This window comes from Ambystoma mexicanum, chromosome 3q, assembly GCF_040938575.1.
Source record: "Ambystoma mexicanum isolate Mex_15411 chromosome 3q, UKY_AmexF1_1, whole genome shotgun sequence".
In the NCBI taxonomy this organism is placed as follows: domain Eukaryota; kingdom Metazoa; phylum Chordata; class Amphibia; order Caudata; family Ambystomatidae; genus Ambystoma; species Ambystoma mexicanum.
In genome coordinates, this window is record NC_090926.1 from 104,404,729 (window position 1) to 104,423,230 (window position 18,502).

The 18,502-nt window shown below is 48.5% G+C and overlaps 1 protein-coding gene across 11 annotated transcripts in view; it reads left to right on the forward strand.

Moving 5' to 3' along the window:
* ZNF385A (zinc finger protein 385A) overlaps window positions 1-18,502 on the forward strand; it is a 529,518-nt gene that overhangs the window by 495,921 nt on the left and 15,095 nt on the right. For all 11 annotated transcript variants that reach the window (XM_069653221.1, XM_069653222.1, XM_069653220.1 and 8 more), the window contains one exon: window positions 14,526-14,704. In XM_069653221.1, the coding sequence (XP_069509322.1) occupies window positions 14,526-14,704 (179 nt within the window). The remainder of the gene's footprint in view (window positions 1-14,525; window positions 14,705-18,502) is intronic.

The following is an 18,502-nucleotide window of genomic DNA, read 5'->3' on the forward strand; positions in this document are numbered from 1 at the left end:
TGGTTAGCTGTGCTGTCTCCATACCTAGCACACTGTGGTTAGCTGTGCTGCTTCCATACCTAGCACACTGTGGTTGTCTGTGCCGCTTCCATACCTAGCACACTGTGGTTAGCTGTGCTGCTTCCGTACATAGCACACTGTGGTTAGCTGTGCTGTCTCCATACCTATCACACTGTGGTTAGCCGTGCTGCTTCCATACCTAGCACAATGTGGTTAGCTGTGCTGCTTCCATACCTAGCAAACTGTGGTTAGCTGTTCTGTCTCCATACCTAGCACACTGTGGTTAGCTGTGCTGCTTCCATACCTAGCACACTGTGGTTAGCTGTGCTGCTTCCGTACATAGCACACTGTGGTTAGCTGTGCTGTCTCCATACCTATAACACTGTGGTTAGCCGTGCTGCTTCCATACCTAGCACAATGTGGTTAGCTGTGCTGCTTCCATACCTAGCACACTGTGGTTAGCTGTGCTGTCTCCATACCTAGCACACTGTGGTTAGCTGTGCTGCTTTCATACCTAGCACACTGTGGTAAGCTGTGCTGCTTCCATACCTAGCACACTGTGGTTAGCTTTGCTGTCTCCATACCTAGCACACTGTGGTTAGTTGTGCTGCCTCCATACCTAGCAACGTTTGGTTAGCTGTGCCTCTTCCATACCTAGCACACTGTGGTTAGCTGTGCTGCCTCCATAACTAGAACAATCTGGTTAGCTGTGCTGCCTCCATATCTAGCACACTCTGGTTAGCTGTGCTGTCTCCACACCTAGCACACTCTGGTTAGCTGTGCTGTCGCCATACCTAGCAAACTCTGGTTAGCTGTGCTGTCTCCACACCTAGCACACTCTGGTTAGCTGTCCTGTCGCCATACCTAGCAAACTCTGGTTAGCTGTGCTGTGCTGTCTCCACACCTAGCACACTCTTCTGGTTAGCTGTCCTGTCTCCATACCTAGCAAACTCTGGTTAGCTGTGCTGTCTCCACACCTAGCGCACTCTGGTTAGCTGTGCTGTCTCCACACCTAGCGCACTCTGGTTAGTTGTGCTGTCTCCGCACCTAGCACCTTGTGCTTAGCTGTGCTGCCTCCATTCCTAGCACACTCTGGTTAGCTGTGCTGTCTCCACACCTAGCACACTCTGGTTAATTGTGCTGTCTCCACACCTAGCACCTTGTTGTTAGCTGTGCTGCCTCCATTCCTAGCACACTCTGGTTAGCTGTGCTGCTTCCATACCTAGCACATTGTGGTTAGCTGTGCTGTCTCCATACCTAGCACACTCTGGTTAGCTGTGCTGCTTCCACACCTAGCACACTGTGGCTAGCTGTGCTGCCTCCATACCTAGCAAACTTTGGTTAGCTGTGCTGCTTCCATACCTAGCACACGGTGGTTAGCTGTGCTGCCTCCATAACTAGCACACTCTGGTTAGCTGTGCTGCCTCCATACCTAGCACACTCTGGTTAGTTGTGCTGTCACCACACCTAGCACACTGTGGTTAGCTGTGCTGCCGCCATACTTAGCAAACTTTGGTTAGCTGTGCCACTTCCATACCTAGCACACTGTGGTTAGCTGTGCTGCCTCCATAACTAGCACACTCTGGTTAGCTGTGCTGCCTCAATACCTAGCACACTCTGGTTAGCTGTGCTGTCTCCACACCTAGCACACTGTGATTAGCTGTGCTGCCTCCATACCTAGCACACTTTGGTTAGCTGTGCTGTTTCCATACCTAGCACACTGTGGTTAGCTGTGCTGTCTCCATACCTAGCACACTGTGGTTAGCTGTGCTGCTTCCATACCTAGCACACTGTGGTTGTCTGTGCCGCTTCCATACCTAGCACACTGTGGTTAGCTGTGCTGCTTCCGTACATAGCACACTGTGGTTAGCTGTGCTGTCTCCATACCTATCACACTGCGGTTAGCCGTGCTGCTTCCATACCTAGCACAATGTGGTTAGCTGTGCTGCTTCCATACCTAGCACACTGTGGTTAGCTGTGCTGTCTCCATACCTAGCACACTGTGGTTAGCTGTGCTGCTTCCATACCTAGCACACTGTGGTTAGCTGTGCTGCTTCCATACCTAGCACACTGTGGTTAGCTGTGCTGTCTCCATACCTAGCACACTGTGGTTAGTTGTGCTGCCTCCATACCTAGCAAAGTTTGGTTAGCTGTGCCTCTTCCATACCTAGCACACTGTGGTTAGCTGTGCTGCCTCCATAACTAGAACAATCTGGTTAGCTGTGCTGCCTCCATATCTAGCACACTCTGGTTAGCTGTGCTGTCTCCACACCTAGCACACTCTGGTTAGCTGTGTTGCTTCCATACCTAGCACACTGTGGTTAGCTGTGTTGTCGCCATACCTAGCACACTGTGGTTAGCTGTGCTGCTTCCATACCTAGCACACTGTGGTTAGCTGTGCCTTTTCCATACCTAGCACACTGTGGTTAGCTGTGCTGTCTCCATACCTAGCACACTGTGGTTAGCTGTGCTGTCTCCATACCTAGCACACTGTGCTTAGCTGTGCTGCTTCCATACCTAGCACACTGTGCTTAGCTGTGCTGCTTCCATACCTAGCACACTGTGGTTAGCTGTGCTGTCTCCATACCTAGCACACTGTGGTTAGCTGTGCTGCTTCCATACCTAGCACACTGTGGTTGTCTGTGCCGCTTCCATACCTAGCACACTGTGGTTAGCTGTGCTGCTTCCGTACATAGCACACTGTGGTTAGCTGTGCTGTCTCCATACCTATCACACTGTGGTTAGCCGTGCTGCTTCCATACCTAGCACAATGTGGTTAGCTGTGCTGCTTCCATACCTAGCAAACTGTGGTTAGCTGTTCTGTCTCCATACCTAGCACACTGTGGTTAGCTGTGCTGCTTCCATACCTAGCACACTGTGGTTAGCTGTGCTGCTTCCATACCTAGCACACTGTGGTTAGCTGTGCTCTCTCCATACCTAGCACACTGTGGTTAGCTGTGCTGCTTCCATACCTAGCACACTGTGGTTAGCTGTGCTGTCTCCATACCTAGCACACTGTGCTTAGCTGTGCTGCTTCAATACCTAGCACACTGTGGTTAGCTGTGCTGTCTCCATACCTAGCACACTGTGGTTAGCTGTGCTGCTTCCATACCTAGCACACTGTGGTTGTCTGTGCCGCTTCCATACCTAGCACACTGTGGTTAGTTGTGCTGCCTCCATACCTAGCAAAGTTTGGTTAGCTGTGCCTCTTCCATACCTAGCACACTGTGGTTAGCTGTGCTGCCTCCATAACTAGAACAATCTGGTTAGCTGTGCTGCCTCCATATCTAGCACACTCTGGTTAGCTGTGCTGTCTCCACACCTAGCACACTCTGGTTAGCTGTGCTGCTTCCATACCTAGCACACTGTGGTTAGCTGTGCTGTCTCCACACCTAGCACACTCTGGTTAGCTGTGCTGCTTCCATACCTAGCACACTGTGGTTAGCTGTGTTGTCTCCATACCTAGCACACTGTGGTTAGCTGTGCTGCTTCCATACATAGCACACTGTGGTTAGCTGTGCCGTTTCCATACCTAGCACACTGTGGTTAGCTGCGCTGCTTCCATACCTAGCACACTGTGGTTAGCTGTGCTGTCTCCATACCTAGCACACTGTTGTTAGCTGTGCTGCTTCCATACCTAGCACACTGTGGTTAGCTGTGCTGCTTCCATACCTAGCACGCTGTGGTTAGCTGTGCTGTCTCCATACCTAGCACGCTGTGGTTAGCTGTGCTGCTTCCATACCTAGCACGCTGTGCTTAGCTGCGCTGCTTCCATACCTAGCACACTGTGGTTAGCTGTGCTGTCTCCATACCTAGCACACTGTGGTTAGCTGTGCTGTCTCCATACCTAGCACACTGTGGTTAGCTGTGCTGTCTCCATACCTAGCACACTGTGCTTAGCTGCGCTGCTTCTATACCTAGCACACTGTGGTTAGCTGTGCTGTCTCCATACCTAGCACACTGTGGTTAGCTGTGCTGTCTCCATACCTAGCACACTGTGGTTAGCTGTGCTGTCTCCATACCTAGCACACTGTGCTTAGCTGTGCTGCTTCCATACCTAGCACACTGTGCTTAGCTGTGCTGCTTCCATACCTAGCACACTGTGGTTAGCTGTGCTGTCTCCATACCTAGCACACTGTGGTTAGCTGTGCTGCTTCCATACCTAGCACACTGTGGTTGTCTGTGCCGCTTCCATACCTAGCACACTGTGGTTAGCTGTGCTGCTTCCGTACATAGCACACTGTGGTTAGCTGTGCTGTCTCCATACCTATCACACTGTGGTTAGCCGTGCTGCTTCCATACCTAGCACAATGTGGTTAGCTGTGCTGCTTCCATACCTAGCAAACTGTGGTTAGCTGTTCTGTCTCCATACCTAGCACACTGTGGTTAGCTGTGCTGCTTCCATACCTAGCACACTGTGGTTAGCTGTGCTGCTTCCATACCTAGCACACTGTGGTTAGCTGTGCTCTCTCCATACCTAGCACACTGTGGTTAGTTGTGCTGCCTCCATACCTAGCACAGTTTGGTTAGCTGTGCCTCTTCCATACCTAGCACACTGTGGTTAGCTGTGCTGCCTCCATAACTAGAACAATCTGGTTAGCTGTGCTGCCTCCATATCTAGCACACTCTGGTTAGCTGTGCTGTCTCCACACCGAGCACACTCTGGTTAGCTGTGCTGCTTCCATACCTAGCACACTGTGGTTAGCAGTGTTGTCTCCATACCTAGCACACTGTGGTTAGCTGTGCTGCTTCCATACCTAGCACACTGTGGTTAGCTGTGCCGTTTCCATACCTAGCACACTGTGGTTAGCTGTGCTGCTTCCATACCTAGCACAATGTGGTTAGCTGTGCCGTTTCCATACCTATCACACTGTGGTTATCTGTGCTGCCTCCATAACTAGCACACTCTGGTTAGCTGTGCTGCCTCAATACCTTGCACACTCTGGTTAGCTGTGCTGTCTCCACACCTAGCACACTGTGGTTAGCTGTGCTGCCTCCATACCTAGCACACTTTGGTTAGCTGTGCTGTTTCCATACCTAGCACACTGTGGTTAGCTGTGCTGTCTCCATACCTAGCACACTGTGGTTAGCTGTGCTGCTTCCATACCTAGCACACTGTGGTTGTCTGTGCCGCTTCCATACCTAGCACACTGTGGTTAGCTGTGCTAGGTGTGCTGCTTCCGTACATAGCACACTGTGGTTAGCTGTGCTGTCTCCATACCTATCACAATGTGGTTAGACGTCCTGCTTCCATACCTAGCACAATGTGGTTAGCTGTGCTGCTTCCATACCTAGCACACTGTGGTTAGCTGTGCTGTCTCCATACCTAGCACACTGTGGTTAGCTGTGCTGCTTCCATACCTAGCACATTGTGGTTAGCTGTGCTGTCTCCATACCTAGCACACTGTGGTTAGTTGTGCTGCCTCCATACCTAGCAAAGTTTGGTTAGCTGTGCCTCTTCCATACCTAGCACACTGTGGTTAGCTGTGCTGCCTCCATAACTAGAACAATCTGGTTGGCTGTGCTGCCTCCATATCTAGCACACTCTGGTTAGCTGTGCTGTCTCCACACCTAGCACACTCTGGTTAGCTGTGCTGCTTCCATACCTAGCACACTGTGGTTAGCTGTGTTGTCTCCATACCTAGCACACTGTGGTTAGCTGTGCTGCTTCCATACCTAGCACACTGTGGTTAGCTGTGCCGTTTCCATAAATAGCACACTGTGGTTAGCTGCGCTGCTTCCATACCTAGCACACTGTGGTTAGCTGTGCTGTCTCCATACCTAGCACACTGTTGTTAGCTGCGCTGCTTCCATACCTAGCACGCTGTGGTTAGCTGTGCTGTCTCCATACCTAGCACACTGTTGTTAGCTGCGCTGCTTCCATACCTAGCACGCTGTGGTTAGCTGTGCTGCTTCCATACCTAGCACGCTGTGGTTAGCTGTGCTGTCTCCATACCTAGCACGCTGTGGTTAGCTGTGCTGCTTCCATACCTAGCACGCTGTGCTTAGCTGCGCTGCTTCCATACCTAGCACGCTGTGGTTAGCTGTGCTGTCTCCATACCTAGCACACTGTGGTTAGCTGTGCTGTCTCCATACCTAGCACACTGTGGTTAGCTGTGCTGTCTCCATACCTAGCACACTGTGCTTAGCTGCGCTGCTTCCATACCTAGCACACTGTGGTTAGCTGTGCTGTCTCCATACCTAGCACACTGTGCTTAGCTGCGCTGCTTCCATACCTAGCACACTGTGGTTAGCTGTGCTGTCTCCATACCTAGGACATTGTGGTTAGCTGTGCTGTCTCCATACCTAGCACACTGTGGTTAGCTGTGCTGTCTCCATACCTAGCACACTGTGCTTAGCTGTGCTGCTTCCATACCTAGCACACTGTGGTTAGCTGTGCTGTCTCCATACCTAGCACACTGTGGTTAGTTCTGCTGTCTCCATACCTAGCACACTGTGCTTAGCTGTGCTGCTTCCATACCTAGCACACTGTGGTTAGCTGTGCTGTCTCCATACCTAGCACACTGTGGTTAGCTGTGCTGCTTCCATACCTAGCACACTGTGGTTAGCTGTGCTGTCTCCATACCTAGCACACTGTGGTTAGCTGTGCTGTCTCCATACCTAGCACACGGTGCTTAGCTGTGCTGCCTCCATTCCTAGCACACTGTGCTTAGCTGTGCTGCTTCCATACCTAGCACACTGTGGTTAGCTGTGCTGCTTCCATACCTAGCACACTGTGGTTAGCTGTGCTGTATCCATACCTAGAACACTGTGGTTAGCTGTGCTGTCTCCATACCTAGCACACTGTGGTTAGCTGTGATGTCTCCATATCTAGCACACTGTGGTTAGCTGTGCTGCTTCAATACCTAGCACACTGTGGTTAGCTCTGCTGCTTCCATACCTAGCACACTGTGGTTAGCTCTGCTGCTTCCATACCTAGCACACTGTGGTTAGCTGTGCTGTCTCCATACCTAGCACACAGTGGTTAGCTGTGCTGTCTCCATACCTAGCACACTGTGGTTAGCTGTGCTGTCTCCATACCTAGCACACTGTGGTTAGCTGTGCTGTCTCCGTATCTAGCACCCTGTGGTTAGCTGTGCTGCTTCCATATCTAGCACACTGTGGTTAGCTCTGCTGCTTCCATACCTAGCACACTGTGGTTAGCTGTGCTGCTTCCATACCTAGCACACTGTGGTTAGCTGTGCTGTCTCCACATCTGGGAGTTTGGCTTCAAGTGGAGAGGTTTGAATAGTTGCAGGTATCTGTCCGTCGCATGGGACACACACCTATTCCATAATTTTACCAGAATATGCCACCCTAACTTCTTAACGATTTTTAGGTGGTTTGTGATAAGTGGCCAAAACACTTGAGCAGAGAGGTTGACGCGTTAACCATTGGTGAACCCATTTAATGGTTTGGTGGATATTTGGTGGCTGCGTGGCATGGCTTTCAACAGTGCAAGGAGTTGTGTCACTTTCGCTGTGTGCTTTCCTGCATGTGGAAGATCAGGGATAACGTGCCCGGCACCCATTGCCAACATGAAGGTTCTGATCTGTCCCATGTGTTTGCACTGTAACTGCATCTTTTTTATTAGCTTGCAATGGCATAGCCCTTAACTGGCATGCATTCCTCGCTGCAGCGCCCTCCCATTGTTTCTGTTCTTTCTTTGTGCTACTCTGCTCCAGCTCCCCTGGTGGGCAAGTGCTGTCTTGGCTATGTTCAGTCAGGCATGCACACAGAGTGCAGAGCTCATTCACCTGCAGTTAGGAAAGTGTCACTTTAAAAAACCGCTCCGGAAATAAGCAAAACAAGACTATTGTTAAAAAAACGGAGCTAATGCGGAAATTGACTATTTGTTATCTTATCTGGATAAAGCATTGATTATTTCATTTGTAGTTTTAGCTATTTCGTGGCACTGTCATCAATGGCTGTAAATCAACACTATTGGCAGGGCTCGTGAAGGCGCGCACAAGAAGGGATGTGAGAAGTGACACACAACCTGCAGGAGTTTATATCGATATATGGCCATTCCCACCCACTACTTGCCCGTCTCATCCCAAAACATCCTCCCAGAAAACACTTTGGGAAGCTCTGCGCTTTTAAGGGAAGCCGTTGTGATTCCTAGGAAGTCTCATGAAAGGTCATCAATTAATTGAAGATAGAAACCAGCTCCTGGTGTAATAAAAGTGTTTAGCCAAATGTGCCTTCACCCACTTCATTAATAAGCAATATGTGTGTCCTTGAATGTGTTCCTTGCACTGAATTACTGTCAATAACAAGCACTGGCAAAGCCAATGGTTTTGGTTCTTGTGTAGGCATTAAATAGGCGTTTGTGAGATACTAGGCCTCATTATAACATCGGCAGTAGCCGTGCCTGTAAGGCTGCTGCCGGTGTAATTTTTGGCGCCCGCAAATGGGCAAATACTGGTTCATTACGGCCCCCCCGGACCCGGCAATTGCCCATTTGCGGGTGCCGGGAAAAAGATGCTCCCCATTCGGTGCCGGTACATCCGACATGCTGTGCTCACGGGTGCCGCTCTGCCCGCCAGGTCTGACCTGGTGGGCAGAAAGGCACCTGCAAGCACAACTCGTAGTTTGCCAGTCCGGGATCTGCGGTACCGGCAAGCTTAATTGTACCGTAGTTCCCGGACCGGCAAACTTATAATGAGGCCCACTGGCTTAATATTCCAAGCTACTAACTTTATATTCCAACTATTTCAATCGTATGGCCCGAAAGTACCACTATGGCAGTGCCTTGAAAATGTCTATCCTATGTGTACACAAAAACAAGAACGGTTTGCTTTTCCAGTGCTTGTTGTTCTATGTAAGTCAATTTCCAAAAACAAATGCCCTCAACAACATCACTACAGGTGTGGATACAATTTCTGTGATTTTGTATTAAATTACATCTTCATAAAAAAAATTTCTTAATAAAAAACGTATGCATTGACACGGTAGCAGACATCGTTTTTGCTAACCTGTCGTGCATTTTGTAAACACCACTTTAAACACATCCCAACTTGTTACTGTGCTCATTTAAAATGTGTATTTTTGCGTGAGGTGTGCCTAACATTTAAAACACAATTAAGGGCGATTCATGGGAAGTTGTGCTGATTTCTTAACCTTGTTTTGACACGTGGTTGAAAAATGAGATTCTCCAGAATCAGAAATCATAAAATGAGTGGGAGGTGCTCTCTTTGCAACATATAAATGCCCCTTTATTGATATAGGGCTCAGTGCATGTGGATGTTGGTTAATGCAATCTGCCGCGCATGGGGCAGTGAAGGGAACTAAAGCACAGGGAATTGAAGTGATTTCCCCAATATTGCATATGATTGCCAAGTAGAGACACTGGGACTTGAACCCAGGATCCTGTCTGCCCACTCAATACAATGGTCAGTAAAGTGCATCATACATGTGTCGTATTCTGCCCCCACTCTACCAGCCTTTCAGAGTCATCAGGCCGTGATGAAATAGCCATGTTTTATGCTATCCAGCTCTATGGTACTCCTGTCATCAGCAAGGATGACTTGCTAAATCAGGCACACCTATCAGATGGCTGACTACCTGCGCCTATCCAACCTTTTACTTGTGTTTGTGTCTGTTATGTGAGTGAGGCCATGTAACTTGTTACCGACCCTCGCTACCCTAGCGAACTTTAGCAATCTGTCCCCTCTCACGTGATCAGTGGGAGTTGCTTAATGCACACCCGAGCACGCCTAATCACGGCTGCATCTGATCCGATCGAATCTTTTTATCGAAGTAGATTTCATCAAAGTTATGTTTCTTACAGGACGGCTGGCTAGGCAATATCAGCCACTTACGCTGCACTGTATCAGCTTGAGATGGATGAAAGACTAAGGGCCTCATTCCAACCTTGCCGGTATCCTGGCGGTAATCCCACCAGCATACCGGCAACGGTTACCATTTCTGCAAACCTGTCCGGTGGTATTGCCGCCGGTTTACGAGTGCCGGAGGAAAAGAGTTAATCCCCATTCATGGAGTCCCGTAAGACTCCATGAGGGGATTTGACGTCATTACTGGCAGGGCTTTTTTTGCCGGTCGACTGTAGTTGGGCTATCCGGTAAAGTGCCGGTACTCACAAATACCAGCACTTTTTTACCAGACCGCCCGACTTGGAATAAGGCCCTTAGTTACACCTAGCAGGCAGCCAACTGTGCGTCAGACCTATTTATGTAACAGCTGGATATGAAGTGTTTACATATTAATATAATCCATTTCAACTGAACGCATTTATTTCCATCAGCTCGCCGTCAGGCACCCATGATACGTGGCAGAATCGTCCCCAAATAAATGGCCTTCCCAGAGTTCATTCTGCATTTCATGAAAATCTCCCCATGACCTATTACCCAGCTCCAAGGCTCTCATTTGTTTTCAGAAGAAAACACATTTGAGTGAGGCCCAACCTAACATGACTGCACCTACCCAGTCCTTAAACATGTCTCGAATGTGATAGCTTATAACATTACATCTTTGCATACAATATTGCCTATTGCAATGGTCACATTTTCAGAAAGTGATCTGACTGAGACATCCCTCCCTACCTGACATGTTACTGCCTCTACCGCCAGCTTATCTTCTCAATGGTAGAGACCTGTTATAGAATCTTCAAATACGGGTTCTGTTGTCCAATAAATGCCCACTTTCCTGGAATCAGCCCAGTTCCTCCATGTCTCCTTACCCTGTCTCCACTGATCAGCCCTGTGCTTCAGTACAAATGCCCCTCTCATCCCTCACCCACTCTCTCCTCTTCCAGTCTGCCCCCTTCCTGGAAACACTTGTGTATAGGCACGTTACAAATGCGTTACAAATGCCATATCATATCATATACTCCAATTATCCCTCATTGACAATTAAAGTGAGAGTCAGTGTGTGTGTGTGTGTGTGTATGATTGTGTGTACATGCATGCCTGTGAAGTGTGTTTCTAGCTCATTGTCCAGGAAGGATTTGAATGAGCAGTACTGAGTGAGGAGGTGTTTAGCTTGACCTTTTGTGGGCTCTGGTCAACTAGGTGATTGACAGTAGGATGGTGGCATGGTCAGACCAGTCAAGTGGGATATGATCTGTGCACGTGTTGAGGGGGGATGATGTAAAGACTAAGGGCCTCATCACGACTTTGGCGGTAACCCTTAAATCCGGCGGTCGCGCTATTACCGCCGGATTTAAAGGCCCACCAAATCAGGACTTCGGTGGATTTCGCCCCAGCTCTTGGTTGGGGGGAAATCCACTGAAAATTCATGCTATTACAGCCGGCGGGAAATCCGCCTGCGGTAAGAGCGTGAATATTCCCCATTGAGCCCAATGGGGAATGGGGCATTCCCGAATGGGCTCAATGGGGAATTACATTACCGCCAAACTCGTGATCCGGCGCTATTAGCGCTGGGGAGTTTGGCGGTAGGGCTAATACCGCTGGCGGTAATACCGCCGGCGTTACCACCAAAGTCGTGATCAGGCACTAAGTCTAGGGGGTTTGAAGGTTGAAGTTTCGTTTATTTGTAAAGTGCAGCCAGGCCCCTGGGCAACTGGGCGCATAATCTTAGATACAGGTTACAATATATACAATATAGACAGGTTACATACATACAATAAAGCAAGTTACAATTTACAAATTATAATACAGGTACATTATAGCGTATATACACAGGTGAGATATAATACAGTAATACAGGTCGGTAGCATATCTTAAGTGAGGGAACTTCAGAGGTTCTGCGTGAACAGCCAAGATTTGGTATTTTTCTTGAAAGTTAGGAATGCAGGCTCAGTTCTGATGGAGGTAGGCAGGGAGTTCCAAAGTTTTGAGGCTAGGACCGGGAAGCTCACACCACCCGCTTTTTGGAGTTTAAATCTAGGCAAGATTAGGCTGTGAGTTTGGGCTGACCTAGTGGGTCGAGAGGAGGCGTGGAGTGTAAGGCGGGAGGAGAGGTAGGGTGGGGCATTGTTGTCCAAGCATTTATGAGTCAAGGCTAAAGTTTTCAGGGCAATTCTTTGTTTTATCGGGAGCCATCGTAGATCAGATCTGATGTTAGAAATATGAGACCGTCTAGGGATATTGAGAGCTGCCCTTATGGCATTATTTTGGATAGTTTGCAGTTTATTGAGGTTAGACTGGCTAGTTCCCAAGTAGAGGGCACTGCAGTAGTCGTTTTTGGACATGATATGTGTTCTTGCAATGGTAATGCAGTTTTGTGGGTTCAGAAAAGGTCTGCAAGTGGTGATAAGTTTGCAAGTATATGCCAACCTTACTACATTTGTTTTTCTGTTCAGGGAGAGGGTTGTCTTTATTGTGCTTGGTGGAGAGCACAAGTTGCTTAAGGTCAATGGAGCCGGTAAGTGCAAAAAGCGTGCTTTGAGTGTGGTTGCCTCCAAGAGATTCAGGGATGCTAAACCTTCCAAGAAAGATTTTATTAGTGTGTGCTAGTTTGGCTGAGGAGAGGATTTCCCGGTAAGATAAAGGGAACCTGCAGGCGACTGATTTGAACAAGGTGGTTCTGGGACAGGGAATGATGGAGCATGGCCTATTGCTCCTGTGGATGAGGGCCACTCCACCTCCTACCCTTCCTGGCCAGTCAGCATGTTAGATGCAGTAGCCTGGGGGTCAGGGAGGGCGTAGGACATTGGGAACATGGAGGGAAGATGGGGCGAAACATGTTTCGGTGACAAAGAGGGGATACATTTTGCGGTACGAGATGAGGTTGACGATCTCTGCAGCGTGAGCAACTGCGGAGCAAGCATTGAGCATCATGTTGAGACGTGCCCATGTCGGTTGAGAGTGTTGGATGGGGGCAAGGGTAATATTGATGAGGTTTGCTAGGGTAGGTTGCCGGAGCTGCCCCGGCGCTTAGCCATCTAAACCCTAGCAAGGGTGGGGATAGGCTGTGGAGGAAGGAGACACATTGTGATGTCTTTTGGTAAGTAGTAGCAGTTGTGACTACTTTGTAGGTGGAATGCAGGATAGCAGGCCATGCCCTTGGCCCTTTCGGGCCCGAACAGGCACACACAGGTGAGGACCTTGTTTGTGTCCATCCTTTACTGAAGACGCAGCGATGAGGATGCCTAAGGAGGACTTGTTAAATAGGTGGTGCAAAATTGGACATGAAGAATAACACTGATTACAGGTACACATTGTAGCATCTTAGAACTCCAATGACAAGATGCCGGCTAACTCAGTTTACACACATTTTCATAATGCCATTGTCTCCAGAATGGAAAAGTTTGGGCAAACCATGTTGCCTGCCAGTGATGACCAACAAATAGATAAAGGACTGAATGAATACATGTGAAAATGAATGTTTGAATAAATGGCTGTATATAAGAAATGTCAATCTCGAATAGTTCACTTAGCTGATCCAGCTGACACTTGGTGCTGGTGAGGAGCCTGATCTAAAAACTCAGGCTTCCCTATCTATCCATCCCACCTAGTACTTGGCTGCTTAATGTGGAAGATACCTGGAGGTAGCTCCTACTCCCCCTAGATTACCCTGTACGTTAAGCGCCCGAAGATGCCATACAAAGGAGAATTTAAGAACATGATCTGACTGAAAGAGGAGACAACATCAATATAATGGCCTTCAACAATCCAGAGCTCAGAGCCCATATTTAAATTGTCAATGTTAATCTATGGCATGAAAGGAATAGCGTTGAATGCTGTTGAATTCATTGAAACAGAATGTGGTTTACATTTTGTTGTAAATGGGATGCTTACATGTTCTGCGTGTCTTTGCTTTCTTCCTGTAAGGCAGTATGTTATGTTATAAAGCTTTTGTACATTTCCGATCACCACTGCAGTGGTTCTACGCCACTGATACCATGCCAGAGAACATTTCTTATTATGCCGCCTCCCGGGGTCACCCCACCATAGTCAGTAGAGGAAGAAGAAAGGAAAACAGGGCAAAATGGAGGGGTGGGAGGAGGAGTCGGAATTGGATAAAGATGTACATAGCTAACAAATTGGGAAAATACAATGGGATTGGGACCCGCAGAACTAACACATTTGGATGAAACAATGAGACTATGGGGGTCATTAGGAGTTTGTCGGTATCCCGCCGATACTGGCCAATGGTGCTATAGTTATCACTGCCTCATATACTGGAATTACCAGCATATTACAGGCAGCGAGCATACCGGTAAATCCCCATTTTATGGAGCCTCATAGGCATCCTTGGAGGAAGGATAGCTCAGGGGCAATGCGCTTGGCTTCGAAGCAAGGTAACACAGTGCAACTCCGGTTTGAATCCTAATTCGGCCCTTAGAAACCACTCGCTGATATTAAGCACGTTAGAAAAGAACAATTATAATGAGGCCCTATGATATGTAGCATGTAATCATATGTTTCAATTGTCGGGCATAAAGTGACACCCCATCCCAGGTTACTGTGGAGTTGAAGCTGGCTTAGTGTAACTCCAAAGATAAACCCACAATCCTTTTGATATTGTAACTTGGACTCCTTGTCGATTGGTGTGAAAAGTCTGGCCTGTAATTATTTATTATGTTGGCTTGATTGCAGGCACCAAGCACAAAACCATTCTGGAGGCACGAAGCGGCCTTGGTCCGATCAAGGCCTATCCGCGACTAGGGTTAACAGTCAACGGAGATCAGGGAAGCCAGGACCCCGGCGCCCAGGAGAGGACGTTCCACTGTGAGATCTGCAACGTCAAGGTGAACTCGGAGGTCCAGCTCAAACAGGTAAAGGGGTACCTTTTCCAGGGTATTTTAGGGAAACTTTGCCATCTGTCATCTTCCCACACGAGTCTTTGCCTCCGCTTAGATCCAAAGCAATTTCGATTATTTCTTTCTGCTTTGGATCTCCACCCCCCTTCCTGCATCTCTGTGATCCCCCTCTCTCTCTCGTTCTCAATGTCACATCCTTGCATTCTAGCACCCCCTGGAGGCGTCATCGTCTCTTTCTACATCTGGATATCTTCACATGTCTTGTGGCGGTATTCCCTATCGGGATACGGCATGCGATAATTACCCTTACAGCCCTGAACCAAAAGGCTCCCATGAAGTATTTCAGAAAGAATGCATGCAGTGCTCCTAAAACATTCCATGCTGTGCAATATATTCCGTCACAGTATGCACGGGAACCATCGCTGGAAAGGTACAGACAGAGGTTTGGATGAAAATCTGCTTTCCAAAGGCTGGCACCTAAGGAATGCCAGACAGGGTGCTCCAGCATAATTCATTTAAGATCAGTGACCGGAAGTGACAAAACATTGACAAGTGGCGCATAAAACATGAACTAAATAAATAAACAGCTGCAGCTCAATGGCCCTGATGGGCCCTCAGCAACACGGCAGGGGCGATCATGGGCCCCTGATGCTATGATCTCATTGCCACCCCCTTTTAGCCCCCCCCTGCATATTTGTGTTCAATAAAGGAAACTCAAGGGCTAGAGCAGGCCTTCCCGTGAATGAGTTACAGGCCCTGTTGTGTTATTGCGACACGTGCAGCCCTCTGGTGATATCTGCATGGTCCCCAGGCACAGTGGCAGATTTGAAAGAGGGCGGGTGGGGGGCGGGGGGAGGTGCAAAATAGCTCTGCCATTGTGTTCATGAACGCAGACCGGAAGTACCCTGATCTCCGCCTGGCGGTCAGTTTCTAGGTGTGCTGTGGCAGGTGCATGGAGGCATTTCTGTCTGAAGGGGAGCCCTGTGACCTCAGAGTGCTGAGATGCAGTGACTTGCTGTATGGTATTTAATCCGGCTGTAGAGGTGCAGTGTGATGAGCAGCTGTGAAAATAAGGTTTTTTATTTGGAGGCGGTGGTCGATCCGCTAATCCGGAAGTATTTCCTGCATGCAGTATTCCTACAATAGCACAGGAAGTAAATACCTCACGGCCCCATAATACGCAACACTGTGAAAACAGGCTTATTTAAAATATCCAGTGCATTTTCTGGTACTTCCCAAGTCACAGTGACCCCTAGTCTGTCACTGTTTGTTTTTCTATCTTTCTTTTTCACGTTCTCCCTTTCATCCTCTCTCTCTCTCTCTCTCAATTGGTGAGTTGGTGTCAGTGCTTTCTTCTGTGGGACTCACACTCCCATTGGCTAGGCAGGGGGTTCGTTATCATCTGGGGAAGAATGGGTTCGAAAAGATATTGTGTTTAGGTCTCTCCCTCCTATTGGTTGAAATTCTCTCTTTCTCCCTTCTCCCTCTCTCTCTCTCTGTCTCTCTCTCTCTGTCTCTCTCGTTCTCCTTTTCTCTCTCTCACACACTTTCTGTCTATCTCTCTCCCTAACTCGTTATCACTCTTTCTCTCACGCTCTCTCTTCTCCGCTCTCTCTGTCTCTCCTTATCTCTCGTTCTCAACCTCGCTGCTTCCATCCCTCCCTACCTCTGACTGTTTGAGTTGGTTAAACTCCTTCCTTCCAAGTGAGTGAGTGTCTCCTCTTCTCATTGGCTGAGTGGATATTTCACTAGAGTGGCAGGGCTAAGCCATCTCTTTGGGCAAGTAGGCGTTGCTCTGTTCCTTTGGTTAGTCGCCATGTCTCCTTTCTCGTTGGATTAAAAGCCGTTTCTCTACTCTCTTGGGAAACCAGGGGTCAGATTCTCAAACGTTTTGGAGCAAGTGATGGGATGTGCTGGCCCATCTCTTCTACCGGTGGCAAAAAAAGTTCCACCCTTTCAGCAAAGGTGCAACTTAATGTGTGGTGCACTCATCCAGATGCCCCTTTTTACTCCCTTTCTGTATTTGGGCAAGTTAGGGGACATTTCTGCACATTTGAAAAGCATATTCAGAAACAGGATTTACTTTAAATTTGCGCCTAAAACAAGTACAGTCGCCTGCACCTGTTTGAAAGAGGTGTAGGCGTGTGCACAGGGTCTGACTGGGGCATTTCTGAAGCTTCTGAGCTCTTAAGCAGAACAGTATTCCGATAAACTGCTTCTATCACAGTTGCAATTCTACACACCAGAAAGGGCTAGGAAAGCCATGTGGGGCCTGCCAATGTGAAATGCACTCCCCAGAGCCAGCCATATGTTAGTGTTGGAAGTGTGCTCCCGAATCTCATGCCAGTGCATCATTTTCATCAGCCTGGTCTCTTCTTCTCTTCTTCTCATTGAGGGAGACTGCATTCTCTTGTTTAACTCAGCCAGTCCTCCCCTTTCTCTTTTGGGTTCATTTCAGTTGATCCTCCCCTTTCCTCCCACTCAGTGAGGTTGTGTCTCTCCACACTGCGTAGGGGTCAAGAAAGGCATCACAAATACAACTCATTACAGTGCGGCATTCCCGGCAACGTTCCTTACAGCACATTATGAATAGGAAAAGCATTTCCAGTTATTATGAGTATTATTTTGGGTAGCACCCAATTTGAGAGAAAAAAAAAGTCCATATGGACGTTTTGATCGAATTGGGTGTTACCGTTTTGTTCGACGCCAAAATAACCAAACCTGAGGAGCTGGGGTTGCGGAGGTGTCGACCGCTCCCCATATTCAGTAGTCTGGGGTTTCAAGGGTACCGGGGTGTCCCCAGCTTCCTTAGCATTGGCGGCGGGGGACAAATAAAAAAATAAAATGCATGAGCAAAACGGGGGTTCGAGCACTTGTGAACAGTTCAGCCGTGAACGAAAGTGGCACGAACAAACAACCCAGATCCTTATTATGAGCATATTTATTGAGAGCAGACATAGCTTCGGGAAGCAACAGAGTGATTTACAGTCATTGGGGGGAGAACACAGTGAGGGAATCAGAGAAAAAGGGAGTTGGGAGCTAACCGTGGAGGGCGAGTGTGGGAAATTGGCAGCCTGGGATCTATAGTAACCAGGGGAGAAGACAGTGGGGAGCAAATCAGAGTCTCAGGTAGGGTGCGGAGTACAGGGCATGTAGACCTAGGTGTTAGGGAAGAGCCATTCCTTAAAGAAGAAGGTCTTCAGCTCTTTCCTGAAGTGTAGAAGCAATGGAGCAAGGCTGATGTTGATGGGGAGTAGGTTCCGGAGACTTGGAGCAGAAATTGAGAAGGACTCTCTCCTGGTTGTTTCCTTCCTGCACCGGCAGAGTTCAAGTGTGCACATTTCCTTACTTCTTGTGGATAACAGGTCTCCAGAGCTGCTGAGATTCTCAGTGTGTTAGCTTGGGGACATCAGGGTGACAGCATTGTAGATGGTGCAACAGGATTTGAAGATGTTACAGACTTGCAACTGGAGGAAGTGCAGTTTGATGAGGGTCAGCTGATGTGGTCGGATTTGCTGAGTCCTTTAGCCAGCATGCTGAGTCCAGCATGCAGGACACATCTCAGGGGTGCCAGGGTAGTTGCTGGAAGGCCTTCCAGAAGGGCATTGCTACCATCCAGGTGGGAGAGGACCAAGGCTTGGATAACAGATCTCAGGTTGTTTTTCTGGAATGAAGGGCTTCATTTTCTGCAGGAGAAGAAGTTGGTAGCAAGCAATGTGTGTGTTCCTTGCTGTGTGCTGTTTGAACGTGAGGTGTCTGGCGATGTTGAACCCAAGAGACTTGGCAAAGGTGGCAAGCTGGGCTGTGAAGCCC